Source organism: Anomaloglossus baeobatrachus, chromosome 5, assembly GCF_048569485.1.
Source record: "Anomaloglossus baeobatrachus isolate aAnoBae1 chromosome 5, aAnoBae1.hap1, whole genome shotgun sequence".
NCBI lineage: Eukaryota > Metazoa > Chordata > Amphibia > Anura > Aromobatidae > Anomaloglossus > Anomaloglossus baeobatrachus.
This window is the reverse complement of record NC_134357.1, coordinates 545,469,557-545,497,241: the sequence shown is the minus strand read 5'-3', so window position 1 is coordinate 545,497,241 and position 27,685 is coordinate 545,469,557. Positions and strand designations below refer to the sequence as shown.

Genomic DNA, 27,685 nt, shown 5'->3' with positions numbered 1-27,685 from the left:
AAGATACTGTTGGAGAAGGCACTAAGGAAGCAGGCATTCCAAAAATTGCATTTTATGAGGGAGAAAAAGTTGGTCATCTATTATCGGTCATAGCTGCAGCTCAAAGGAGTAGTTCATTTGTGCATGGTATGGACACTGTGTCCGTCTATCTCTTTGCCCGGCTGTCTCTTTCCAGGTCTGTCTCTTTGCCAGTCTGTCTCTGTCCAGGTCTGTCTCTTTCCTGGTCTGTCTCTTTCCAAGTCTGTCTCTCTGCCCAGCTGTCTCTGTCTGTCTCTATCTCTCTGTCTCTTTCCCCGTCTGTCTCTCTCTGTCTCTTTCCACGTCTGTCTCTGTCTGTCTGTCTTTTTCTGTCTCTCTCTATCTGTCTCCCCACCGACATCATATTACCTCACACATAAGCTTCTTATACTAATAGTTTAATTTGTTCCTATAACAACCACTGAAAGTTGCTATTAATAGCCTGTAGCTCCCACCTCTATTCAGTTTAATGGAGGCAGGATTTTTGGAGAGTAACTATAAAGCGTGGGGTTAAATTTTCCCGCCCAAATATAGACTAGCTGTAGTACCCGGGTGTTGCCTGGGATAGTAACTGTCTCTCTCCCAGTCTCTGCCTCTGTATCGCTGTCTGTCTCTTTCCTTGTCTGTCTGTGTCTATCTCTCTGTCTTTTTATCAGTCTGTCTCTATCTCTGTGTCTGTCTGTCTCTCTATCCCCATCTGTCTCTATCCCCATCTGTCTCTTTCCCAGGTCTCTCTCTTTCCCAGGTCTCTCTCTTTCCCAGGTCTGTCTCCCCGTCTGTTTTCCTGTCTCTTTCCCTGTCTGTCTTTGTCATCTCTTTGTCTGTCATTTCCTGTCTGTCTCTTTCCCTGTCTACCTGTCTCTGTCTGTCTCTTTTCAGGTCTGTCTCTTTCCCCGTCACTCTCTTTCCCCGATTGTCTCTGTCTGTCTTTGTCTGTCTCTGTCACCATCTGTCTGTCTGTCTGTCTCTATCTCTTTCCCTGTCTGTCTCTGTCTGTGTCTCTTTCTCTCTCTGTCTCCCCACCGACATCATATTACCTCACACATGAGCTTCTTATACTGACAATGTCTTTTGTTCCTATAGCAACCAACCACAGCTGCTATTAAAACCAGTAGTTCCAGGCTCCATTTACTTTAATGGAAGCATGTTTTTTGGAGAGTAACTGTAAAGCGCGGGATTACATTTTCCTGTCAAAACATAGTCTACGACATTCCTTGGGTCACATGAGGCGTCTGTGCAAAATGTTGTGATTGTAAATGTGACGGTGCGGATTCCTTTAGCGGACATACACACACATACATACATGCACACACACATACATACACTCAGCTTTATATATTAGATTACATAAATATCTAACTGTATTTAAATAAATAATTGGACGGAAGAAGTACATCGACACTATAATATATTAGTTAACAATATTAACCTAGAATATTTTTGTACATCACATTTCTTGTGAATACCTTTTGACTATCTATAAGCAACTTTCCTTGTAAAGGGGGATCAAAAACATGAACCTTGACGTTGGATCTCATTTTAACTCTTGAAAAGTCAACGTAGAGTTGTCCATGACCAAAAACAGTCTGTGTCACGTTGCTAAGGCCGCAGTCGGGTATCATTAGGGGCCTGCCCGCACCACTCCCTCAGCAACACCCACATCCAATCCAGAGGCAGCTGAGCAGAGAGGTGGGTGGGACATGCCGAGGAGGAAATAGGAAGCAGCCGCATCTCCCAGCCTGCAGGGCCAGCGAGGGGAGGAAGAAAGTACTACAGAGTATGAAAAGAGAAGAAAGGGCAAGGTGAGTAGAATATATATATATATTTTTTTTTACTGTGTGCTTGGCTACTGGGGTGTATATAGTGGCTTTGGCTTGTGGGGTGTATATAAAGGCTGCTGGGGTATATATGCTGGTGTGTTTATAGAGGCTGCTGGGGTGTATATAAAGGCTGCTGGGGTGTATATAGAGGCTGCTGGGGTGTATATACAGTTAGGTCCAGAAATATTTGGACAGTGACACAAGTTTTGTTATTTTAGCTGTTTACAAAAACATGTTCAGAAATACAAATATATATATATAATATGGGCTGAAAGTGCACACTCCCAGCTGCAATATGAGAGTTTTCACATCCAAATCGGAGAAAGGGTTTAGGAATCATAGCTCTGTAATGCATAGCCTCCTCTTTTTCAAGGGACCAAAAGTAATTGGACAAGAGACTCTAAGGGCTGCAATTAACTCTGAAGGCGTTGCCCTCGTTAACCTGTAATCAATGAAGTAGTTAAAAGGTCTGGGGTTGATTACAGGTGTGTGGTTTTGCATTTGGAAGCTGTTGCTGTGACCAGACAACATGCGGTCTAAGGAACTCTCAATTGAGGTGAAGCAGAACATCCTGAGGCTGAAAAAAAAGAAAAAAAACCATCAGAGAGATAGCAGACATGCTTGGAGTAGCAAAATCAACAGTCGGGTACATTCTGAGAAAAAAGGAATTGACTGGTGAGCTTGGGAACTCAAAAAGGCCTGGGCGTCCACGGATGACAACAGTGGTGGATGATCGCCGCATACTTTCTTTGGTGAAGAAGAACCCGTTCACAACATCAACTGAAGTCCAGAACACTCTCAGTGAAGTAGGTGTATCTGTCTCTAAGTCAACAGTAAAGAGAAGACTCCATGAAAGTAAATACAAAGGGTTCACATCTAGATGCAAACCATTCATCAATTCCAAAAATAGACAGGCCAGAGTTAAATTTGCTGAAAAACACCTCATGAAGCCAGCTCAGTTCTGGAAAAGTATTCTATGGACAGATGAGACAAAGATCAACCTGTAACAGAATGATGGGAAGAAAAAAGTTTGGAGAAGAAAGGGAACGGCACATGATCCAAGGCACACCACATCCTCTGTAAAACATGGTTGAGGCAATGTGATGGCATGGGCATGCATGGCTTTCAATGGCACTGGGTCACTTGTGTTTATTGATGACATAACAGCAGACAAGAGTAGCCGGATGAATTCTGAAGTGTACCGGGATATACTTTCAGCCCAGATTCAGCCAAATGCCGCAAAGTTGATCGGACGGCGCTTCATAGTACAGATGGACAATGACCCCAAGCATACAGCCAAAGCTACCCAGGAGTTCATGAGTGCAAAAAAGTGGAACATTCTGCAATGGCCAAGTCAATCACCAGATCTTAACCTGATAAGGCCTTAATTTAGGTTGATGCAATCTAATCATGCATCCCTCTTAAACTGTCTGCAGTCCAAATTATGAGTCACTCGTGGTAGCATGCATAACCACACTCTTTCACACACACCAGAGAGACGTACTCGGATATGAATAGAAAGTAAGACTGACTTTTAATACGGAAATTGTACGGATATATATAATCTTATTGGCTAGGTGCCAAGAATACGTAGCACGTCTCCTATTGGATAAAGTAGAACAGCTTATTCTGTGATATACAATTTACTGTAATGTGCTTGGTTCCTCATTTATATTAAGCAATGTCAGCATGATTCACTGGTCACAAGAATAGCCCAGACTGTCTGTCTGAGTCTTATGCCAAGAGATATGTGGGGTACAGTTCAAACACCATCTTAAATCCTGTTCTTTATGGATATCTCCATGTAACTCTTATATACTTATAATAATTCATAATCTTGTCCATAACAAACCCAATTGAGCATGCATTTCACTTGCTCAAATCCAGACTTAAGACCGAAAGACCCACAAACAAGCAAGACCTGAAGGCTGCGGCTGTAAAGGCCTGGCAAAGCATTAAGAAGGAGGAAACCCAGCGTTTGGTGATGTCCATGGGTTCCAGACTTAAGGCAGTGATTGCCTCCAAAGGATTCGCAACAAAATATTGAAAATAAAAATATTTTGTTTGGGTTTGGTTTATTTGTCCAATTACTTTTGACCTCCTAAAATGTGGAGTGTTTGTAAAGAAATGTGTACAATTCCTACAATTTCTATCAGATATTTTTGTTCAAACCTTCAAATTAAACGTTACAATCTGCACTTGAATTCTGTTGTAGAGGTTTCATTTCAAATCCAATGTGGTGGCATGCAGAGCCCAACTCGCGAAAATTGTGTCACTGTCCAAATATTTCTGGACCTAACTGTAGATGCTTCTGTGTGTGGCGGTGTCTGTGTGCGACGAATCAGAGAAGCGTGGTTCAAATACCGCACCAATTCACGCCCGGATTGCACCTGTTGCTGATTGGTGGCTGGCGCGACCAATCAGCGACGCAGAATTTCCGTTACAGACAGACAGAATTAGACAATTATATATAAAAAATTGGAAATGTACAGTGAGGGATTGTATTAATCTTAGACAGACCAGGTGGTCTTTTAGCAGAAATTATATACATAACCGTGCCTCACCGTGTCTTATTTGAATGATGTAGCCCGCTTTGTTTGTCTGGGTCTCCAGCCACAGCTTAGACTCCGAAGCTGCTCACGGAAAAGGATACAGTGGCGAGTCCCATAAGTAAAATCTTCATCTTTATTCTGCAAACTTTTAAAACCTCATGATGGTTGAATTATAGTCTCAACATGTTTCACGCAAGCATGCCTTTAGTCACTGAGATACAAAATCACTATAAGCCAAGGTTTAAAGGGAACCTGTCACCAGAATTTTCGCTATTAAACTAAAAGAATCTCCTTCTGCAGCTCCTGGGCTGCATTCTAGAAAGGTTCATCTTGCTACTGACCCCCCTTTCAGACATAAATAACTTTATAAAATATTACCTTTTGCTATGGTAATGAGGTTTGCTGGCCCCGGGGGCGGGCTGTATTTCGTCTGTTATCCCCCCTCCTGCCGCTCTTCGCCGTCCCCCAGTGTTCATTTACATAGATGAGGCCGCCGCCCTCATCTTCCGCAGTGCTCCGGGAGTCTCACGCATGCGCAGTGGCACTATCGCGGGACTGAGCACTGTTTTCAAAAAAAGGTAAACTGGGATGATAAAAATAACCAATGGCCAGCACAAGCGCATAACAAGGCAGGGGTAAAAGCGCGGGCACGATATTATGGACGGGTACTTGGATGATGCTAGTAATGACATTCACAGCGCAGCCCATAATCTCTCGCCTGCGCAATAACATCACCGGCGCTCGCGTTTTGAAAACAGTGCTCAGTCCTACGATAGTGCTATTGCGCATGCGCAAGACTCCCGGAGCACTACGGAAGATGAGGGCGGCGGCCTCATCTATGTAAATGAATACTGGGGGCTGGCGAACAGTGGCAGGAGGAGGGATAACAGACGAAATACAGCCCGCCCCCGTGGCCAGCAAACCTGCGGAATATGTTAGCGCTATATAAAAATAAACCTCATTACCATAGCAAAAGGTAATATTTTATAAAGTTGTTATTTAGGTCTGAAAGGGGGGCCAGTAGCAAGATGAACCTTTCTAGAATGCAGACCAGGAGCTGCAGAAGGGGAATCTTTTAGTTTAATAGCGAAAATTCTGGTGACAGGTTCCCTTTAAAAGCATTTGTTGAATTAGTGCTTTTAAACCTTGGGTTATAGTGATTTTGTATCTCAGTGACTAAGGGCATGCTTGCCTGAAACATGTTGAGACTATAATTCAACCATCATCATGTTTTAAAAATTTGCTGAATAAAAATGAAGATTTTAATTATGGGACTCGACACTTTATCCTTTTTCAGGGGGTAGAGAAGTGGCCACACCCGGTCACACCATGTTGTGACACTCATTATACACAGATAATTGTCCTCCGTACACCTCCAGCGCGCACAGAACAGCTCTACAGGGTTAACTGGCCAGAAATTCCAGGACAGTCCATAAAAATGGGACACGGTTTCGCCCGGTCTGTAAAAAAAAAAACGTATGTTAGATTTGTTTAGCTTAGAAAAAAAGACGTCTCAGAGGAGATCTCATTTATATGTATAAATACATGTGTGGTCAGTATAAAGGACTGGCACATGACTTATTCCTTCCAAAGACAATACTAAGGACCAGGGGGCACTCACTGCGAGTGGAAGAAAAGCGATTCCGGCAGCTAAATAGGAAAGGGTTCTCTACAGTTAGAGCAGGCAGACTGTATGTATGTATGTATGTCAGGCTATATGCTCACGTGGCTTTTATTTATGTTTTTCCTTGCTTTTTTAATTAATAAAAGCGTCCCTACAATGTCTGAGAGTCCTGGCTTGTGTGCACACGCTGCTTCTTTTTTCCTTGCACGTCACTTGTTTCTGCGTGTATTTCCTGCATTTCTATAATCCTCCGCAATTCTTTATCACTACAGGGGATTCTAGTGCAGAACCTCTCCTCACACACCGCACATACAGCAGATGATCGTACACACACGGCTCCGCTCCGTACACCTCGTACGCACACGGCTCCGCTCCGTACACCTCGTACGCACACGGCTCCGCTCCGTACACCTCGTACGCACACGGCTCCGCTCCGTACACCTCGTACCCACACGGCTCCGCTCCGTACACCTCGTACCCACACGGCTCCGCTCCGTACACCTCGTACGCACACGGCTCCGCTCCGTACACCTCGTACGCACACGGCTCCGCTCCGTACACCTCGTACGCACACGGCTCCGCTCCGTACACCTCGTACGCACACGGCTCCGCTCTGTACACCTCATACACACACGGCTCCGCTCCGTATACCTCGTACACACACGGCTCCGCTCCGTACACCTCGTACACACACGGCTCCGCTCCGTACACCTCGTACACACACGGCTCTGCTCCGTACAACTCGTACGCACACGGCTCCGCTCCGTACACCTCGTACGCACACGGCTCCGCTCCCTACACCTCGTACGCACACGGCTCCGCTCCGTACACCTCGTACACACTCGGCTCCGCTCCGTACACCTCGTACACACACGGCTCCGCTCCGTACACCTCGCACACACACACGACTCCGCTCCGTACACCTCGTACACACACGGCTCTGCTCCATCCACACTGTAAACCCCTCCTGACTCCACACATAACCTTCCCCTCATCCAGCACCATGACACCCAGCACAGCAGAGTCCTGCATACACTGAGGAGCTGACCATGTGACCCCTGACTCCTCCCCTCCATGTGACATCATCACAGGTCCTGGTGATGTTTTTTCTTGTCCACTATAATAATGCACCCCCTCATCTGCAGCTCTTACCCCCAGACCCCGCTTCTATTATAATCACCTCTATTCTCATGTGGACTTAGAATAACAATGTTTATTCCATCTGGAAACATCGGCTGCATTTTGATCACGCCCCATCACATGACAAGTTACGTCATACCTGTCAGGAGCCCCTACATTCTAGCATCTACCATATATCTGCTGTGCGGCTCTGCAGGAGGAGGTATGTGGAGATTCCCCATTACTGGGCTCAGGCTCTCTGGGGGAATTCGCTCCATTGTCCTGGTGTGTGTGGCGTCTGCTGCAGATGCTGGGACCTGGGCTGGGCCGGGGGGTTCTTGCCCAGTAGGGTTCCGGGTTGAGGAGGAGTGATCCCGTGCCTTGGGCACTTTAGAAATGGCAGCTATTAAGAATACTGTGCGGTTGGAGGTGGTGGAGGATGACCGGACGGATATTGGGCTGGAGTACATTGTCAGGAATGTGGGGATGGGGCTGGCCGGAGTGGACCTAGACAAGGTGTTTTGCATCCAGGAATTTGCGAAGGCCGGTAGATTTGACATCTCCTTTTACACGGAGGAGGACTGCCTGAACTTTTACCAGCTGCTGAGAGAGAACCAGGCGCACGAGTTTCTGCAGTTTATCCTGGTGAAACCACTTTTTTCTAATGTGGAGAGGCCCATCACCGTCCATATGTACAACCCTTTTGTAGACATAGCCATGATTAGAGCATTTTTGGCCAGATATTGCTCTTCTGTTAAAGGAGGCATTAAGCAGAAAAATATGTTTGGGGTGTTTAATGGGAACATAAAATTCTGGGTGCGTTTTAAACAAGATCCAGAGAACATTGGTGGGATAATGCACCCTCCCGGGAATTTTTCCATTGGGGGAGATAGAGGCTATCTCTTCTATCCTGGGCAGCCTTCTTTTTGCAGGAAATGCTTCAAATATGGACATGTGGCTGATAACTGCGAGGCAGGTGTAGCCTGCAGGAATTGCAAACAAGTGGGGCATGAAGCCTCGGAGTGCCCCTTTTCCCCTATGTGTGACATCTGTGGTGCAGGAGATCACACTTGTAGGTCTTGCCCTGGCTTGCATCGCCAGTCATTTTTGGAGAGATCTCAGTTTGTGAGGCGCAGAGACAGGGATAAGGCTGTGAAGGAAACACCAGCTCTGGAGAATGTCGCTGTTAACCCCCAGGTGTCTGAGGTGCCAGCTGTGTCTGTAATGGAGGCTGTGGTAGTTGATCTTCCCAAGATTGAGAAGCAAGCTATGTTGGTGGACATTGACCTTCCCAAGGTGGACGCCCTATTGGGGGTGGCAGAGCCCTCTGTGTGTGCAGAGCCATTGGGTGTGGTGCCAGAAACTCCTCGTGTGCCACTGCCTGCTTCTTCTGTGGATCTCACGCCTGCAGAGCTGATTGAGGAGTTTCTGAGCCCTGAGCCTGTTTCTCCCTTGAGCCCTAGTATGTATACATTTTCTGTGTCTCCAGAGGAGAAGGAGGAAGCCAGGATGCCCAGGGCAGAGAGCAGTGCTATTTTCAAGAAGGTGCTGGACAAAAATAAAATGTCTCATAAATCTGTGAAGAGGTTAAGGAGTAATCTATTGGCAAGGGTTCATGCGCCTTCAATAGAAACACATAATCCTTATGCTATATTGTCTCCTGACTTGGGGGACGAGTTGCAATCTGAGGCGCTTTCTGCAGTTAATCCTATATCTCCCAGTGTGGGTTTTTTGGAGGACGGCAAGGTGGCTCTCCTGGAGGATATGCTTGAAGATCCGTCGTAATGTGAATGCTCTGCACCTGCTTGAATGCGGTTTCTTATTCCCCTGTTTGGTTCCCATAAACCTATACCTCTATGGTGTTACAACTAAGGATCCTATCACAAAATGTGCGTATGTTTACCTCTTTGCCTAGGCGCACAGTGGTATTGGATTTTTTGGCCTCAAAGGGCAGTGATATTGTCTGTGTACAAGAGTGTGGATTAAAGAAATTTCCCAAGAAAAGTGAGTGGAAATATGGAGACTCTATCTGGTCTTTTTCTGCTTTGAATAGGAATGATGGCATTGGGGTGTTGATACAAAATAAGGACATTTCTGTCAAGGAATACACCGTGATTGAAGAAGGCAGATGTGTGCTGGTTTCTTTGTGTTACCATGGATGGGACTTCAGGCTCATATGCATTTACGCAAATGTGGACAAACATGACCGTCTTTTGTTATTTCAGAAGTTAATTTCATTTTTACACGGTAAAGTTCCTGTTTTTGTGGTAGGAGATTTTAATTGTGTATTTTCCAAATCAGCAAGAGCAAGTGCCTGTGAAAACAAGGTGGATGCAACAGGTATTTTGTGGAATAAGATAATGAAAGATTTTTCCTTAAAGGATGCCGTGGCTACTAAACCGGGACCATTTACTTATCATGCCGCGGATGGTCGCACGGACTCCCGGCTGGATTATTTTTTCCTTTCAGATGCAATTTACTGTACTAATTATGTCCAAGAGAGAGTGTGTTTTTCTGATCATGAATGTTTGATGGGAGTGTTTGAGGTGGATGAGTTTTCTTATGGAAGGGGTAGGTGGAGAATGAATGTGAGTGTGCTAGGGGATGAAAGGGTTACAAGAATGTTTGCTATGAGGTTTGCTGGATGGGTGAGGCAGAAAAATGATTTTGGTGATATTTTGCAATGGTGGGAATGGGTTAAATGTAGGATACGCGGTTTCTTTCGGAAAGTTGGTTGCACCAGAGCTAAACAGAGAAGATTGGCCTTTACCCGCTTTAATAGACGTATTGCTTTTCTGCGAAGGTGTAAATCGTTTGGTATGTGTGTGGAGAAAGAGTTGCAGGGAGCGCAGAAAGAGGTGAATGACTGGATAACTGAGAAAGGTCGAGAGATTGTGTTCCGCTCTCGAGTGAAAATCAAAGAGCAGAATGAGAAATGTACTCGATTTTTCTTTAAAAAAATGTGTGGAGGGAAGAAAGATATGAGAATTTTGCTGAATGAGGAAGGTGAAGAAGTGCGTGGAGAAGGTGTGATAAAAGAAGTGGCAAGATTTTATGGAGAATTGTATGATGTGAAGGAATGTGAGATGGGGAGGGAGAATGAGTTTCTGCAGGTGGTGAAGAACTTTGTGGATGAGGATGAAGGGCTTAGGTTGCTGGATGATATTACTATGGGGGAACTCCATGATGTGATAAGCAAATCACCTAAGAACAAGTCCCCAGGGCATGACGGGATACCATGTGACTTTTACGTCAAGTTTTGGGATATTGTGGGTAAAGAATTCTTGGAGGTGGTGAAATTCTTATTCACAGGGAAGGAGATGCCGGACTCTATGAAGAGAGGATTGGTGGTTTTACTTTATAAAAAGGGGGATAAGAGGAGTTTGGTGAATTGGAGACCCATAACTTTATTGAATGCAGATTATAAAATCTATGCAAAAATTCTGGCAAGTAGAATGAAGGAGGTGATTGCTTCAGTGATAGGTGAGGAACAGGTCTGTGCGGTGCCCAAGCGTAGGATACATGACAATGTGTGCCTGGTGAGAGATGTGATTGAGGACTGTAAGAATAGGAAGAAAAGTATAATTGTGTGTGCATTGGATTTTGAGAAAGCATTCGATCGAGTGGCCCATTTGTTTTTGTTTAGTGTGTTGATTAGAATGGGTTTTCCTGAGCGTTTGGTTGGATTGATTGCATGTTTGTATGAAGGTGCTCAGAGTGTGGTGCAGGTGAATGGTTTTTTCACGGAACCTTTCAGGATTTTGTCTGGTGTTAGACAAGGTTGTCCACTTTCTCCTATTTTATTTATTTGTGTGTTAGAACCTCTGTTACAATTGATTAGGCAAGATAAGGTTGTGAAAGGGTTTTTGGTTCCGGGTAGTGATGGTAAGGTCGTGAAGGCTGTGGGCTACATGGATGATGTGTGTGTGTTGTGTGACTCTGAGTGTGATTTGCAAAGGGTGAAATTGTTGGTGAAATTATTTTGTATTGCGTCTGGTTTCAAAATTAATTGGGGGAAAAGTAAAATTAAGGTTCTTTTTAGTTCTCAGGAGGTGAGGGATGTGGATATGGAATGTGTGAATGAGGGTATTGAGGTGCTGGGTATTAGTTTGGATGAGGAATTGAAAGGTGAGAAAAGTTGGGATGTAATGAGTGGTAAGATAGCGAGGAAATTGGATTTTTGGAGGCTGCGTGAATTATCCTTCACAGGGAAAATATTGGTCATTAAAAGTGTAATATTGCCTATGATTATGTATTTGGCGTTGGTGTTTCCTCCGCCGTGTGTCTTTTTTAGGCGTATAAATAGATTATTGTTTATATTTCTATGGGGTAGTAACATAGAGAAAGCTAAAAGAGAGATTCTCTTGAAAAGTAAAAGGAATGGGGGTTTGGGTTTCCCTAACCTGGAGGTTTATATTGGGTTAAATTGCATTAGGTTTTTAATAACTTTATTTGCTAAGGAAACTAAAGCTGCTAGTATGGCCAGATATTTGGCCGGCACTATGGCCAACCGACTACAATGGTCTTTTCAGGACAATAGTAAGCCAATTGCCTTTCTGTGTCCGCTGTGGTATTTGAGGGTGGAAGCCTTTATCAAAAAATTTCATCTGGAGAAAATGTCTATGTTGAGCTTTCTTAACAAGAAGGCTTTGACTAAGAGAATGTGTATGAATGATATGCTGTGCGTGATTGCAGGGTTAAAGTCTGCAGAAGCGGAAGATGTCTGGCAAAAATTGGAGCGTTGTGACTTGTCTAATAAACAGAAGGATTTTGTGTGGATGTCTTTGCATGGGGTGCTGCCGGTGAGGAGCGTGCAGAAAAGAAAGGGGTTGGCTGTGTCTGAACGGTGTCCAAGAGAGCGGTGTGGAAGTGATGAGGAGGTGGGTCATGTGCTGTGGTCATGTAACTTTGCTAAGGATGTCTGGAATAAGATGAGTGGGCTATGTATGGAATTGACTGGGATACAGTGTCTGACTTATAAGATTATTATGTTTGGGTTATGTAAATTAAATAGGACGGAGGATAGATTGTTGTGGATATTTGTGGCTTGTGTGAAGGAAGTGCTCTGGAATTGTAGAAATCTGTATGTGTATAAGGAGGAGGTGATTGAGGTGACTGATTGCGTCAGTATGATCTTAGAGAAATTGCATTTCTATTATAAGTATGATTTGGAGAGAGGACTGGATGCAGAGGGGATGTGGAAGTTTTTGAAGTGGAAACAGATATTTGTGTGATTTGTATATTTGGATTTCATGGTTATAAGTTTGTAACAGTTATGGTTTTTCTTTTGTGATGACACTGAATTAAAGGAAAACCTTATATGATGATTAAGACATGACCATATGCTGTCTTCCTATGGGAGCACAGGGCTATGGTGGACACTCTATCTTAACCTGAAAGGTTTTATAAAAAAAATAAAAAAAAAAAAAAAAAAAAAAAAAATTAACCCCTTCAGCTCTGAGACTTTCTTGGGGTTTTTCTTTCGCTGATTTCTATGAATCGTGAGGTTTTTGTTCCTTTTCCTCTGATAGATACAGACGCCCCAACTATGAGAGGCCGGAAGTGAGGAAACCCGTCTGCCCTCAGTCCTCGGCCCCTTTCCTGCCCTCAGTCCTCGGCCCCTTTCTGCCCTCAGTCCTCGACCCCTTTCCTGCCCTCGCTCCTCGGCCCCTTTCCTGCCCTCGCTCCTCGGCCCGTTTCTGCCCTCGGTCCTCGGCCTCTTTCTGCCCTCAGTCCTCGGCCCCTCTCCTGCCCTCAGTCCTCGGCCCCTCTCCTGCCCTCAGTCCTCGGCCCCTCTCCTGCCCTCAGTCCTCGGCCCCTCTCCTGCCCTCAGTCCTCGGCCCCTCTCCTGCCCTCGCTCCTCGGCCCCTTTCCTGCCCTCGGTCCTTGGCCCCTTTCCTGCCCTCGGTCCTCGGCCCCTTTCCTGCCCTCGGTCCTCGGCCCCTTTCCTGCCCTCGGTCCTCGGCCCCTTTCCTGCCCTCGGTCCTCGGCCCCTTTCCTGTCCTCGGCCCTTTTCCTGTCCTCGGCCCCTTTCCTGCCCTCGGTCCTCGGCCCCTTTCCTGCCCTCGGTCCTCGACCCCTTTCCTGCCCTCAGTCCTCGACCCCTTTCCTGCCCTCAGTCCTCGGCCCCTTTCCTGCCCTCAGTCCTCGACCCCTTTCTGCCCTCGGTCCTCGGCCCCTTTCCTGCCCTCGGTCCTCGGCCCCTTTCCTGCCCTCGGTCCTCGGCCCCTTTCCTGCCCTCGGTCCTCGGCCCCTTTCCTGTCCTCGGCCCTTTTCCTGTCCTCGGCCCCTTTCCTGCCCTCGGTCCTCTGCCCCTTTCCTGCCCTCGGTCCTCGACCCCTTTCCTGCCCTCAGTCCTCGACCCCTTTCCTGCCCTCAGTCCTCGGCCCCTTTCCTGCCCTCAGTCCTCGACCCCTTTCTGCCCTCAGTCCTCGGCCCCTTTCCTGCCCTCAGTCCTCGGCCCCTTTCCTGCCCTCAGTCCTCGGCCCCTTTCCTGCCCTCAGTCCTCGGCCCCTTTCTTGCCCTCAGTCCTCGACCCCTTTCTGCCCTCAGTCCTCGACCCCTTTCCTGCCCTCGGTCCTCGGCCCCTTTCCTGCCCTCGGTCCTCGGCCCCTTTCCTGCCCTCGGTCCTCGGCCCCTTTCCTGCCCTCAGTCCTCGACCCCTTTCTGCCCTCGGTCCTCGGCCCCTTTCCTGCCCTCAGTCCTCGGCCCCTTTCCTGCCCTCAGTCCTCGGCCCCTTTCCTGCCCTCAGTCCTCGGCCCCTTTCCTGCCCTCGCTCCTCGGCCCCTTTCCTGCCCTCGCTCCTCGGCCCCTTTCCTGCCCTCGCTCCTCGGCCCCTTTCCTGCCCTCGCTCCTCGGCCCCTTTCCTGCCCTCGCTCCTCGGCCCCTTTCCTGCCCTCGGTCCTCGGCCCCTTTCCTGCCCTCGGTCCTCGGCCCCTTTCCTGCCCTCGGTCCTCGGCCCCTTTCCTGCCCTCGGCCCCTTTCCTGCCCTCGGCCCCTTTCCTGCCCTCGGCCCCTTTCCTGCCCTCGGCCCCTTTCCTGCCCTCGGCCCCTTTCCTGCCCTCGGCCCCTTTCCTGCCCTCGGCCCCTTTCCTGCCCTCGGTCCTCGGCCCCTTTCCTGCCCTCGGTCCTCGGCCCCTTTCCTGCCCTCGGTCCTCGGCCCCTTTCCTGCCCTCGGTCCTCGGCCCCTTTCCTGCCCTCGGTCCTCGGCCCCTTTCCTGTTCTCGGGCCTCGGCCTCCTTTCTGCTCTCTGTCCCCGGCCCCTGTCTGCTCTCTGTCCCCGGCCCCTGTCTGCTCTCTGTCCCCGGCCCCTGTCTGCCATTGGTCCCCGGGCTTTTTCTGCACAGTATGTTCCCCCTCACACCGTGCTTCTCTATTTCTCTCCTTGCCCCTTTTTACCATTCACCATTTCTTTCTCCCCCGGCAGGAGAAATTGTCAGAGGTTTGGATGCAGTGAGGGGCGTTCAGCAGATGCCGGGGACAGCAGGGTGCAGGGAGATATCAGGGAGTGTCCTCTGTATCCAGGACGGTTGGAACCTGGACAGTAGATTTTCTTCATTCATAGTTGCAGCAGCTGGAACTTGTCCATTTCCATGGAAGATTCTCTATAGGAGTTCTCTCTTTCCTGTAAGATGGGCTGTAGTTTTTTTTTTTTTTTTTTAAAGAGGACCAACCACCAGGATTTTGCTTTGTGAAGTAAAGGTAGTGCCATACTGACACTAAGATACTGAATCCAGGCATACCTGTTGTAGAAAGATCCAATGCTAGGTTGCAGGTCCTTATACCACCATTTCCCCACACACAGTATAATGTTCCCACAGTACTGTCATCCCCCCACACACAGTATAATGTTCCCACAGTACCGCCATCCCCCCACACACAGTATAATGTTCCCACAGTATCACCATCCCCCCACACACAGTATAATGTTCCCACAGTATCACCATCCCCCCACACACAGTATAATGTTCCCACAGTATAACCATCCCCCCACACACAGTATAATGTTCCCACAGTATCACCATCTCCCCACACACAGTATAATGTTCCCACAGTATCACCATCTCCCACACACAGTATAATGTTCCCACAGTATCACCATCTCCCACACACAGTATAATGTTCCCACAGTATCACCATCTCCCACACACAGTATAATGTTCCCACAGTATCACCATCTCTCACACACAGTATAATGTTCTCACAGTATCACCATCTCTCACACACAGTATAATGTTCTCACAGTATCACCATCTCTCACACACAGTATAATGTTCCCACAGTATCACCATCTCCCACACACAGTATAATGTTCTCACAGTATCACCATCTCTCACACACAGTATAATGTTTCCAGAGTACCGGCATCCCCCCACACATAGTATAATGTTCCCATAGTATAGCTATCCCCGCTCAAGGAGTAATGTTCCCATAGTATAGCTATCCCCCCTCGCAAGGAATAATGTTCCCACAGTACCGCCTTTCCCCCTACACAATATAATGTTCCCATGTTACCCACATCCCCCTACATACAGCAAAATGTTCCCACAGTTACGTTGCTGGTGTGAGACCGGGTGACACTGGAGAAGACTGGTGCTTTAGTGGCTGGTCCTAAGGGTACTGGAGCAATAGTCTCTGGGATAGATAACAGCAGCAGCAGGTGTCGAGGTTCCAACTGGAATGGATGGATACGGCTGGTGCCAATGCTTCGTGGCAGCACATTAGACTCATTGCCCAGGCACTTTCTGATGATAGAAAGTGCCTTAAATAGCTGCAGCCTCCTAACTGATCTGAGAGGCACTTCTGGGTTAAGGGTAAGCTGGCCCTTTAATAAATAGGGCGAGTCTCTAAAGTAGAAACAGGAAGCCTGGTGTGAGTACTCAGCCTCTTGGAGACAGCATCATGGGACGGGAAGGGAGAGCCAGACGGGTGAGGGAGGCGGTACAATAATGTTCCCACATTACCCCCATCTCCCTACGTACAGTATTGTTCCTAAAGCATCACCATCCCCCCACACAGTATACTGTTCTCACGATAACACCCCCATACATATTATAATGTTCTCACTTTACTGACACTTTCCCCACACATGCTCTTATCTTACCGAAATTCCCCCCACACATATTTTGATACTATAAGATGCCCCCCACAATATAGTACCACTCTACCCCACCAGTGACTCTAGTCAGGCTTAATAACCTTTTGACCAATAGACCATTGAGAAGGTCTGAGGTTGTGGATTGTATTAATTAACTAGGTAGGTTAACAATGCAACAATTTTTAACATTTTATTGATTTTCAGGAAGCAAATCCAAACATTGTTATACAAAAATGGGAAAACAGTATCATGATATCATTAATAACATCAATCAGTAGTCACTCAATAACAAGCTCCTACAACTTCGGTGACCACACATATAGTACATTTGACTCCAACCTAACACCGCAGAGTCACACTTTTTTCCTGATTTCCCAAAACACAAGAGAGTGTGATCACTTAAAAGAGAACAAAGGAAGGAAAGAGGGAAAAAAGGAGAAAGAGAGAGAGATGCCACGGGGACCCCTACCCAATAGGACCGAGACGCAAAATCATAGAGCACTCAGGAAGATAGCACTCTGCACACACGTGAATGCATCACATCCTACCTTGCGGTACAGAAGCCGGGACTGGACAAGAAAGATTTCCAGTGGAACCACTTCGAGGCAGTGGCATCCACATCATTACGAGATTGGGCAGGTATCCTTTCCAACCGGTAAATCACGTCTACCTCGCTTATCCATTCCTCCACAGATGGCGACTCCGTGGTTTTCCAGTGGCGAGGGATGACGGTCTTGGCTGCCTGAAGGAGGTGCCTGAGCAACGTTTTTTTATATAATTTTTTAGGCAGTGGGAACATATATAAGAGAACGGCCTCGGGTCGTCTGGGCACCATCACCCCCGAGATCTCCTGGCTTGCTCTTAAGACCCTGTCCCAAAAAGCTGCCAAGACCGTACATGACCACCATATATGGGTCATAGTGCCTCCCTGATGTCCGCACTGCCAACACACATCTGGAACCCCCGAATACCACCCGTTTAGCAAAGTGGGGACCCTATACCTTGAAACAACTTGATAACTTGTCTCCTGGGACCTGGTTGCGGTTGCTGACTTGTGGGATAGATGGAAACAACGGTCGCATTGTTCTCTAGAAAACACCTGTCCAAGCTCATTCTCCCAAGCTCTGCAAAAGGGAGGAAGATAGACAAAATCATTGACGGTCAATAACTTATAAATGCTCGAAATGGCGTGACTGGGACCCGAGGTACATAAGATTTCAAAAGGTGACATAGATTGTGCTGACTCGTTAACTGACTGCTAGATGAGAGAAAGTGTTTAAGCTGTGTGTGCTCAAAGTGATAGCGTGGCCTCTGCGCGCGGTCCCCTAGGATTAAGGGGAGTGGCAGAACCGTCCCCTGTGGGGCTACATGAAGCATGCGCAAAGGGGCCTGTCTGGTACCACCCAGGAAGAAGGCAGTAGACGCACCAGGGGCGAACCTTGGGTTGTCGGTTATTGGCATCAACGGGGTTGGATCAAAGTATCTTTCCCCCCAGGAGCATGCAGGGTTCGCAAAGTCTGCCTCACACTATAAACAACCGTGAGTTTGTTCTTGTTAAGCAAGAGCCAGGTCCAAGGCAGGGTCGGTACCGGCAAGGTACATGCATCGTGAGCAATGCTCACCCATAGTTTGGAGCCTCTGCTATGCAACAGGTCATGAACCCTTGCATTGGCTGCCGCAAGATGATATCTCCTACAGTCCGGTAGCCCCAGACCACCCGCATGATTCGGGCGGGTCAGAACAGCGTCCCGAATTCTTGGACGGCCCTTGGACCAGGCAAATTGGATAAATAGTTGCTGGACTTTGCGCCAAAATGACGCAGGGACATGAACCTGCACCGTCTCCAGGAGATATAACAATCTGGATAGGACTGTCATCCTAAGGGCACCAACCCTGCCAAACCAGTACAAGACCCCCCAATGTCACGCATCAAGATCCCTTTCCAGCCTGATATAAAATTGTTGGAAATTAAGGAAGAATAGCCTGGAGAGGTCAGATGGTATAGTAATGCCCAGATAGCCTATACTATCACTACGGGGCCACTTAAAGGGGAAACTGGATTGTAACAAGGAAACTTGATTCTGGGGCAAGGTCACACTCGGAGCCTCTGATTTGTCAAGATTAATTTTGAAATCGCTCCAACTCGGACATCAAAGCGGGGAGCCCAACCAAAGGATTGGAAAGATAAAACAGAAGGTCGTCGGCGAATGCCGAGCATTTATATTCATTATTCGCTATTTTCATTCCCCAAATGTCCGAGCTAGCCCGAAGGGCAGCCATCAGATGCTCCACCACCAAAATATATAATAAGGGGGATAGGGGGCACCCCTGTCGGGTCCCATTGCGTATTGTAAAGGGGCGGACAGAGTACCATTCATTTTTATACGGGCTGACGGTGAGCGATAGAGCGCCAATATTTTAGAAGTAAGATTGGGACCCAACTCCATGTGGTTTAAGGTTTGCGAGAGAGACTCCCACGATATTGTGTCAAAGGCCTTTTTGGCATCCAGTGACAGTATCATGAGCGGCATCTCCTTAGTATAGGCAAAATGGATGATGTCCAGGCTTTTCAGGGTGTTGTCCCTGGCTTCTCGTCCAGGGACAAAGCCCACCTGGTCCGGGTGTATCAGATCCGGTTGGAGGGGATGCAATCTGTTAACAATAAGTTTGGCGTAAAATTTGAGGTCCACCTTAAGTAAGGAAATTGGCCTATAGCTTCCACATGTGTTCGGGTCCTTCTCTGCCTTGGGGATGACCATGATATGTGCTAACGTGGAATTGGCCGGAAAGGACGTGACCCTGGAAAGAGAATTAAAGGATTCCAACATTAGAGGGGTGAAAAGTTCCGGAAAAGCTTTATATAATTTTGCCGTCAGACCATCCAGACCGGGGCTCTTATTTGTAGATACGTCCTGAATTACCTGCAAGAGTTCCTCCAACCCAAACAGGGCCTCCAAGTCCTCAATTACGGCTCTAGACAATTTTTTAAAAGGGAAGGGGGGGATACAGTACGTCGATGGGGTCCACAGGAGGCGGGGTCAGGTTATAAAGCTTAGAATAATAGTAATGGAAGGCATCCGCGATGTCGGGTGTAGTATGCACCAACTTGTCCAGTGAGTGTTTAACACAAGGTATAAGAGATGTCGCCTTTTTGGCCCGTATCGCGTTGGCTAATATTCTGCCTGCCTTGTCCCCAAATTCGTAGAATCGGCTTTTACCTAGTTGGATAATGTGGCTGTATGCTGAATCCATCAATTTCTTGACCTAAAGTCGTGCCCCCAAAAGCGTCCTCAGAGTGGCAGCGCTCAGAGCCCTTTTTTGAAGAAGTTCTAAATTTGTGACCTTCTGCAGGGCTTCTTTTATGGCCTGGGCTCTCTCTCTTTTAATCTTCGCGCCATGTTTAATTAATACTCCCCGCAGGACGCACTTGAGGGCCTCCCACTTGAGAGTGGGTGCTGTGGCGTCCGATGTATGATCTGCCACAAAATTGGAAATAGAGGCAGGTATATCTGATGCACAAGGCTCGTCCAAAAGCAGGGATTCATTCAGCCGCCACGACCCCACCAACCTCTTCATGGAGGGCACGCGGACGGAGCAAAACACCGGGGCGGGGTCCGACCAAAGGATATTTCCAATCCCCGTAAGTGAGAACCAGGACAGCGCAACGTGCTGAACCAGGATGTAGTCTAGACTGCTCTACGAATCCTGCAGATGTGAATAAAAACTATAGTCCCTCTCTGAGGGATGTTGTATTCACCACACATCATAGAGTTGTGAATGTAATAATGATTTCCTAATCCACTTAATAAATGTGTAAGGCTGGATCGGCCTTTGGAATTATCCAGTGCCGGAACCAGTGTCACATTCAAGTCCCCACACAAAAGCACCGTACCTCTCACCAAAGGTAAAGCAGTATCCACCAGGCTGGCGACAAACAGGTCCTGATTTTGGTTGGGAGTGTACGCATTAATAACCGTAAAAATATGGTTACCCAAAGACAGAGACAGAATAATGTAACGAGCGTCCTCATCTATTTTGAGATCCAAAATTTGGTGGGGGAGAGATCTATGCACTGCAATCGCTACCCCCTTTTGAGCGTGACTATGGGTTATTGGAGAAAAAACAAGTAGGGTAATATTTATTTTTAATCATAGGGGAATGATTGGTCTTAAAGTAAGTCTCTTGAAAACAAGCTAAATATATCTTACGCTTTTGGAGGTGGTACAGGATCTGTGCCTTTTTGAAACCTTTCATGTTGAAAGAAGCAATGTTCAAGTTTGTCATTCATAATATAACCAGGGTTCTGCACTTGCAAATAGACAGTGGCCTCAGCGGAAGGTACCCGTGGCTAGAGCGAGCATAGGAAGGAGAAGGCTGAAAAGGAACAAAGAGTAAGAAAACAAAGAAAACACAAACAAGCAGAGGGACAGCCTCTGCACTTAACTCAAGGGGCTCGGTTGCGCACCATGGGAGCATGACCGTCACAGACCGGCAGGGCAGGGGTTCCCGACCTATGTGGGGGAGAAAATGTTAAGGCATAGCAAGAGAACAACTGTAAGAGAAGTAACCAATAAGCACTAGAATACGGATGATGATAATATACAAAACACCGGCAAACGAGTAAACAAGTGACACTTGAACTTCTGAGCAGATAACATAAAAAGGGGAAACAACGACCACACAGCCCAAGGGCCGCAGAGAAGTCCCAGGCCCTCCCACCCCCTAAACCCCCCCCCTCCCAAGCAGAGGGCGGATGGGCTCGCAAGGAGGAAACTTAAGACGTCAGTCACCCTCATGCCGCAAGCAAACAGCCCTGTCAGGTCTGGTCCCCAGACCTCTCATCTATGGGTTTCCTGACCATGTTATGGACTTTTTAATATGTCTTAAATAAAGAATACTGGATTTTAAGAAAAATTTTGCGTGGACCAATTGCTGGAAAAACTCATCTCCTTGTACTACCAGGATTTGCCGACCTTCCTTCCTTGCAATATCCACTGCATTTGGGTCTCCTACTAAGCAGGTGAGCTGGACACAACTTTTTTGCATGTACACACATACAGAGTATTTATAGTGAAGAGAAAACACAGGAGTAGACAGTTATCTGATTACATTTCCCTTAACTGATGACATTTACATATGCGTTACTTGGAAATATCCCTGAAGTCACACAGATGTCACTTGAATTTGACATTGTCCTGCTTTTTCCAAGAGAAAGTAGACTTGCAGTTATCAACCGAAATCACAGTCGGTGAAAAACATTTTATGCTGATTCTAAAACTCGTGACTATATAAGTTGAATCACTCTCACACTATTAGAATTAAAGCATGATTAAATATATGATTATTAAACTTATAAAGCAAATTATTTTAACAGTAAGGGTCCCGTTACTTGTAGCGACAGCGATCCCGACAACGATACGACCTGGTCAGGATCGCTGGTAAATCGCTACATGGTCACTAGTGAGCTGGCAAACAAGCAGATCTAATTAACAACGCAACAACGATACAGCAATCCGTATAATGACCTCGGCGGTTGTTGGGACCCTGTCAAACAGCAGCTATTCTGACAACTCAGACCTCAATAGAGGTGTAGTGTTTCCACCCAGGCGTCGCCAACGAGGTCACTCATTGTTGTTATGGTGTGAAACACAGCGATGCATGCTGCCCAGCGGGACACCAACGATCAAAAAATGAACCAGGACGTTCAGGTATGATCAGCGATATCACAGCGGGGGGTGGGTGGGGGGCGGTCGCTGCTGTGTGTCACACGTAGCGAGAACGCTAGCGAGGTCGCTGTTGCGTCACAAAACCTGTGACGTTTCAGCGATCTTGCTAACGACATTGCTATATGTGACAGGCTTAAGTCTAAGTAGGAAGGAGGGTTTTCTTCGGTTAGTTTGCAGGATTGTGTATCAGGGAAGCCTCCTGCAGAGAGGAACATGGACGCAGAATCCCCCACCAGGTGCGGGACAATGAATCCTACTATATGCTTGATAACATTAGTTCATGGAGACAAACTAATAAGACATCCTGTTACCACCATCAATACCCCTTCCAATTGTTTACATCCAAGTGACCATAAACTGACAAGCAAGCATATCTCTAATAAAATACAAAAAGATCGACGTAATAAGCACTCCATTCTGGAAAGAGTCCAACCTTTTTAGATGCCATGGTTGTTTTTGGCTTGTAGTTAAATTGGCAGTATTCACATTGCAGCCATGCCCATAACATCCTTGCAATCTACATGTACGATGTGGTGCATAAAAGAATTTCATTTTTATTTTAAACATTTAGCATTTGTCTTAAAAGACACATCATGTGTGTCATGCTTCTTACATGGTGAATTTCAAGCTTTGTTGGTACTAATTTATTTTGTAACATTTTTTTTTAACTTCGTTTTATTAACAACATAGTCAAACATTTTGTAACATTTTAACACTTGTTTTTTTCTAGTGTTTTTTTTATGTGAAATAGGAAAACCTAAGGGTTAAATGCGAGAAAAATCATACCCAGCGTAAAAAACTAAAATCAAAACCTAACATACAGGTTCATGGAGACTTTGGCATCAAATCAATCGAGCATCGGGATGTGCTCGTTACTCAATCTCTGGGCGGGTCTAATGAAACTGTCCCAGACTACAGATGAGTGAACCTCAGGCTTTGGAAAATGACGTGAAAATCACCCTAGTGAGTATTGCGCTGTGCTGATGTCTGAGTGGTGCGCAGCATTGTGCGCGCTGCGGGAAGTGTGTGATCGGCTCAAATTTGACTTACATTCTGCGTTCTAAGATGTAATGTTCACGGAGAAATAAAAAAAAGCACCACCCACACCGCTCCGGAAGTGTTTTGTTGTGGGCTGAATGCAAAACCCTTCCGGAGGTGGGTGGTGTTTTTTGTTTTTGTTTTTTTTAAATTTCTCCGTGAACATTACATCTTAGAACGCAGACTGTAAATCAAATTTGAGCCGACCACACACTTCCCACAGTGCTCACAATGCTGCTCATCACTCCCGACACCAGCACAGCGCGATACTCACCAGCGTGATTTTCACGTCATTTTCCGAACCCCCGAGCCTGAGGTTCGCTCATCTCTAGCCTGAGACAGTTTCATTAGACCCACCCAGTGCTCAGGCCCTGATGCGTGGGGTAGTCGGAAGGAGGGAAAGTTTTTGAAGATGGTGAAAGATTACCAAGCCGACCGCAGCAGCATCCTTCCTGATTTCTCTGTGCTGTAAAATTGTTGGGTATCAAAGCTGGGCACATGGCATGAATTGTCCCTCTATGCCATGAAGATGCTGGCCTGGCCTGCCGCTAGAGTTTTGTTAGAGAGGATTTTTAGTGCTGCTGGGGGAATAATTAACTGATAGTCGTATCCACCTGTCAACTGGAAATGCTGACTCGTATCAAAATAAACAAGAGCTGCATTGTCCCAAACTTCTCAACCCTACTGGTTGATCGCAGCGGAACCTAAAGGCGATTCAAATGTTCCCTTTTGAGGTTCATTAGGTGGCACTTTATTAAAATGTTTAGAGGGTCATCGGGTGGCTCTGTTACAAATTTTAACAGGGTAAACTGTCGCCCCTCACTCATAATTTTCAGAGAGTCATGGTGCAACCCTCGCTTTTAATTGTTCCAGGTTGTGTATACCCCCTAGGGGAAATTGTCCTTCAGCCCTTGCAATAAATGTATAGGCTTTATCAGTCAAGGAGTCATACTTCTTTTAAAAAAAAGGGCAAAAAAAGTCTGAGGCCCTCTGCTATGTGTCTATTTCCGTGTCTGCTCCTAATTTTTGGCATCCCATGCAAAGGCTTTATGAGTCTACCTAATAATTTTGACAGAATGTGTAAGAGGCCCTTTTTTATGTCTAATACTCGGTGCATTGGAGTCCCTTTTCCTTCCAATTTTTGGAAATTCTTCCATTGTCCACATAGGATTTGTGTCCCTCCTTCATTAACAATTTCTCCAATTTTCTCAACATTATAACTAAGCCTTCAAGACTCCCCTAGTGCCCCCCCCCCCCACCCCATATCATGCATTTATCTCCTTTTCTTTACATTATAGAACTGAATCATAACACCTTTCCTCAGGACGGAGTTTCTGACTCTTCACTCTCCTTCCTTTACATTGGCCCAGGAACCAGTCCACTAGCCCGTGATTCCAGTACTTTTAGTTTCCCTAGCATACCGCTAATGTCTACTAATAGATACCACTCTGTTGTTATAAAGGGTTTCATTATATTAGTTATTTCAGCATTTGAGTAGCATTGTACTAGGAAAGCTTTCCATTTTGTTTTTTCATTTTTGTATTCCTGCCCTCCCCTCAACCCTTTTGTTAGGGTCTTCCTGAAAAATGCTTGAGTTTCCCATTGACTTCCCTTATACTTGTTAGTCGAATCAAGCCCATCCGAGCATCCATCCTGCTCGGTTCAAGTATCAAAGCACACAAGCATTTTAGTACTCGCTCATCACTACTCACAATTATACAGAGTGTAACAAAATCTTTATTGGATAAAAGAAGTCAAGGGCCAAAAGGTGAAAATAGCAGTATAAATGGTAATTGTAATAACAATGTTAGGAAGTAGAAACGTACACCTATAAATAAGTATCCTCTCTGGCTGAAATGGCTTCATGCCTTCATCTGGGGGTGGGCGTTGCATGACGCCTTTCTTACCAAATAAAGATTTTGTTAATTTCTCCATAGCTGTTGGCTCATGACTATTTTTTTCTTTTTGATGTGTGGTCTTAAATATATAGGTTTTATTACTAGATGTCAGGAAAATTAAAACTTTAACATTACAAAATAATAACATTAGTGACACATTAATGATTCCCCACTACATGTGTCACCACTATGTTAGTCCTCCACCAATTTCTGGTCATTCTTTATGAACTTTTGATTCCTACAACCAACCAGTTGCCGGAGCAGTGGCCAACAAAGCCAGTAATTGGGAGCATGGAGATGATTTAGTCCGCAATTCAACTTATGTTCCAGTGCTTACGGGACAAGAGGGAATAGAATGTGTAGATATTGTATTTCCTCATATGTTTCCCCTTATTATTTCCAGTAATTGTATTATTACACGGGATTCTTTGTCATGTTACATCGTCATCTTCTCCCTATTCAGGTCTCTACAGTATCGGATCCTATCAGTGGCACTCTTTTTATATTTTGAGAATTTTCCTAATTGACCAGTCAAGGATGGATATGGATATGGACAGGGACAAGATGGAGAGGGTATTACACCTCACCCTAGAGATCCTCTTCCGGCTTATTGGAGAGGTGAGAGATTCTGATGAGGTCACATTACATCATTTTTATCTATGGGAATAACAGATGTACAGAACTGGAGTGGTGAGGACTCTGGAAATGTTTGTAGTGAGATTTATTAATGTGTCTCTCCATAACCAGGATTACACAGTAGTGAAGAAGACCTCTAGTGATCGCTGTCAGGACCCTGTGTCTGAGGGATGGGAAAGACCCCTGAGCCCAATATCAGGGCCTCCACCTCACCCCCCGATACATGAAGACATCAATGACCAGAAGATACTAGAGCTCACCTACAAGATGATTAAGCTGCTGACTGGAGAGGTGACACTGCTGGGAATGCTGGGACATTATACAGTAACACTATGAAGGGATCGGGGGTTGACAGTATCATTGTATGTGTCAGGTTCCTATAAGGTGTCAGGATGTCACTGTCTATTTCTCTATGGAGGAGTGGGAGTATTTAGAAGGACACAAAAATCTGTACAACAGCAGGGACAAGATGGCGGAGAGGATATTACACCTCAACCTAGAGATCCTCTTCCGGCTTACTGGAGAGGTGAGAGATTCTGATGATGTCACATTACTTCATTCTTATCTATGGGAATAACAGATGGACAGAACTGGAGAGGTGAGGACTCTGGAAATGTCTGTAGTGAGATTTATTACTGTCTCTCCATAACCAGGATTACACAGTAGTGAAGAAGACCTCTAGTGAGTGCTGTCAGGACCTTGTGTCTGAGGGATGGGGAAGACCCCTGAGCCCAATCACGGGGCCTCCACCTCACCCCCCGATACATGAGGACATCAATGAGCCGAAGATTCTAGAACTCACCTACAAGATGATTGAGCTGCTGACTGGAGAGGTGACACTGCTGGGAATGCTGGGACATTATACAGTAACGTTATGAAGGGATCGGGGGATGACGGTATCATTGTGTGTGTCAGGTTCCTATAAGGTATCAGGATGGCGCTGTCTATTTCTCCATGGAGGAGTGGGAGTATTTAGAAGGACACAAAGATCTGTACAAGGACGTCATGATGGCCGTTCCCCAGCCCAACACATCACCAGGTAATAGACAGGACTAAATACACACGGCCTATAATTATCTGTATGTAAGAATGAATTCAGTCCCTGTATGTGTCTCCTCCAGTTCTATCCAGTAAGAGGACAACACCAGAGAGATGTCCCCATCCTCTTCTCCCACAGGACTGTAAACAAGAAGATCCCAATGTTCCTCAGGATCATCAGGTAGATGGAGAGAAGGTGCCATGAAATCTCCCTATGATGTGTAGACGGCTGTGAAGGTCTTGTGCTCAGTCTTGTTTTATCCACCAGTATTATATGTTTTATACTTGTGTAATGAGAGCGGTGGAGATGGCAGGATTAGAGCTTATCATAGATGTGACTTCTCCATCTGTGTGTGACTTTTACAATATTTGTTTCAGGGTGAAGATCTGACCCATAATAATACTACAGAGACATATGTGAGGGGTGATGAGTGGTGTAAAGAGGAGATTCCTACATATGACTACCCAGGTGAGTAGTGACTGCAGAGAAGTCACAGATTCTTCTCAGTCATCGGCTGTGGCTGCTTTATCGGTGGTGTTGTTCAGACATATTACAATCATGTGATCACGATTTTGCCTCTAGACCACAACATTCTTTTTCATTTGGAATTGTTCAAATTATTTTTATTATATTAAAAGCCCTTCTTCCATAGAGCTTACAACCCTGAGGATTAATCTAACCCCTGGATTTAGAAAATCTTGACCAGATCTGTAATCTACAAAACCAAATGACCACGTAAATAGAATGTCCGGACAAGTTAGAAAATCACTTGAACAATATTTTTCATATGGTGGCCCTCTAAGAGAAAGCAAAGGGTGATGATGCTGTTTCCTTCCTAGAATCCTTATATGTTATTGGATGAATCTACCTTCTCTCTGTTCTGTGCTGATGAATGTGCTCTTAAGCTCCCTACAAGACCAGGTCCAGTCTTTCTTGCCCAATTTAACTTTTTCCCTTTATCCTTTTTTCCCTTTAATGTTAAAGAGAATTGTGGTAAACTTATAAAAAAATGACATCTGTGCCATGATATCTCTCTAAGCTGTGCATGGTTTATGGTTGTCATCTACATTAATTCATGAAATCCATGTGCATGGTTCGAGCCCTGGTTTCATAGCATC

At 46.1% G+C, this 27,685-nt stretch overlaps 1 protein-coding gene across 2 annotated transcripts in view; it reads left to right on the top strand.

Moving 5' to 3' along the window:
- Window positions 1-27,685, top strand: part of LOC142312232 (uncharacterized) — a 92,691-nt gene that overhangs the window by 33,923 nt on the left and 31,083 nt on the right. Inside the window, exons 2-8 of one of the 2 annotated variants that reach the window (XM_075351142.1) lie at window positions 25,356-25,510; window positions 25,640-25,819; window positions 25,902-26,054; window positions 26,182-26,361; window positions 26,444-26,567; window positions 26,650-26,747; window positions 26,945-27,035. In XM_075351142.1, coding sequence (XP_075207257.1) covers window positions 25,356-25,510; window positions 25,640-25,819; window positions 25,902-26,054; window positions 26,182-26,361; window positions 26,444-26,567; window positions 26,650-26,747; window positions 26,945-27,035 — 981 coding nt within the window. The remainder of the gene's footprint in view (window positions 1-25,355; window positions 25,511-25,639; window positions 25,820-25,901; window positions 26,055-26,181; window positions 26,362-26,443; window positions 26,568-26,649; window positions 26,748-26,944; window positions 27,036-27,685) is intronic. The other variant, XM_075351143.1, reaches the window with a different exon arrangement.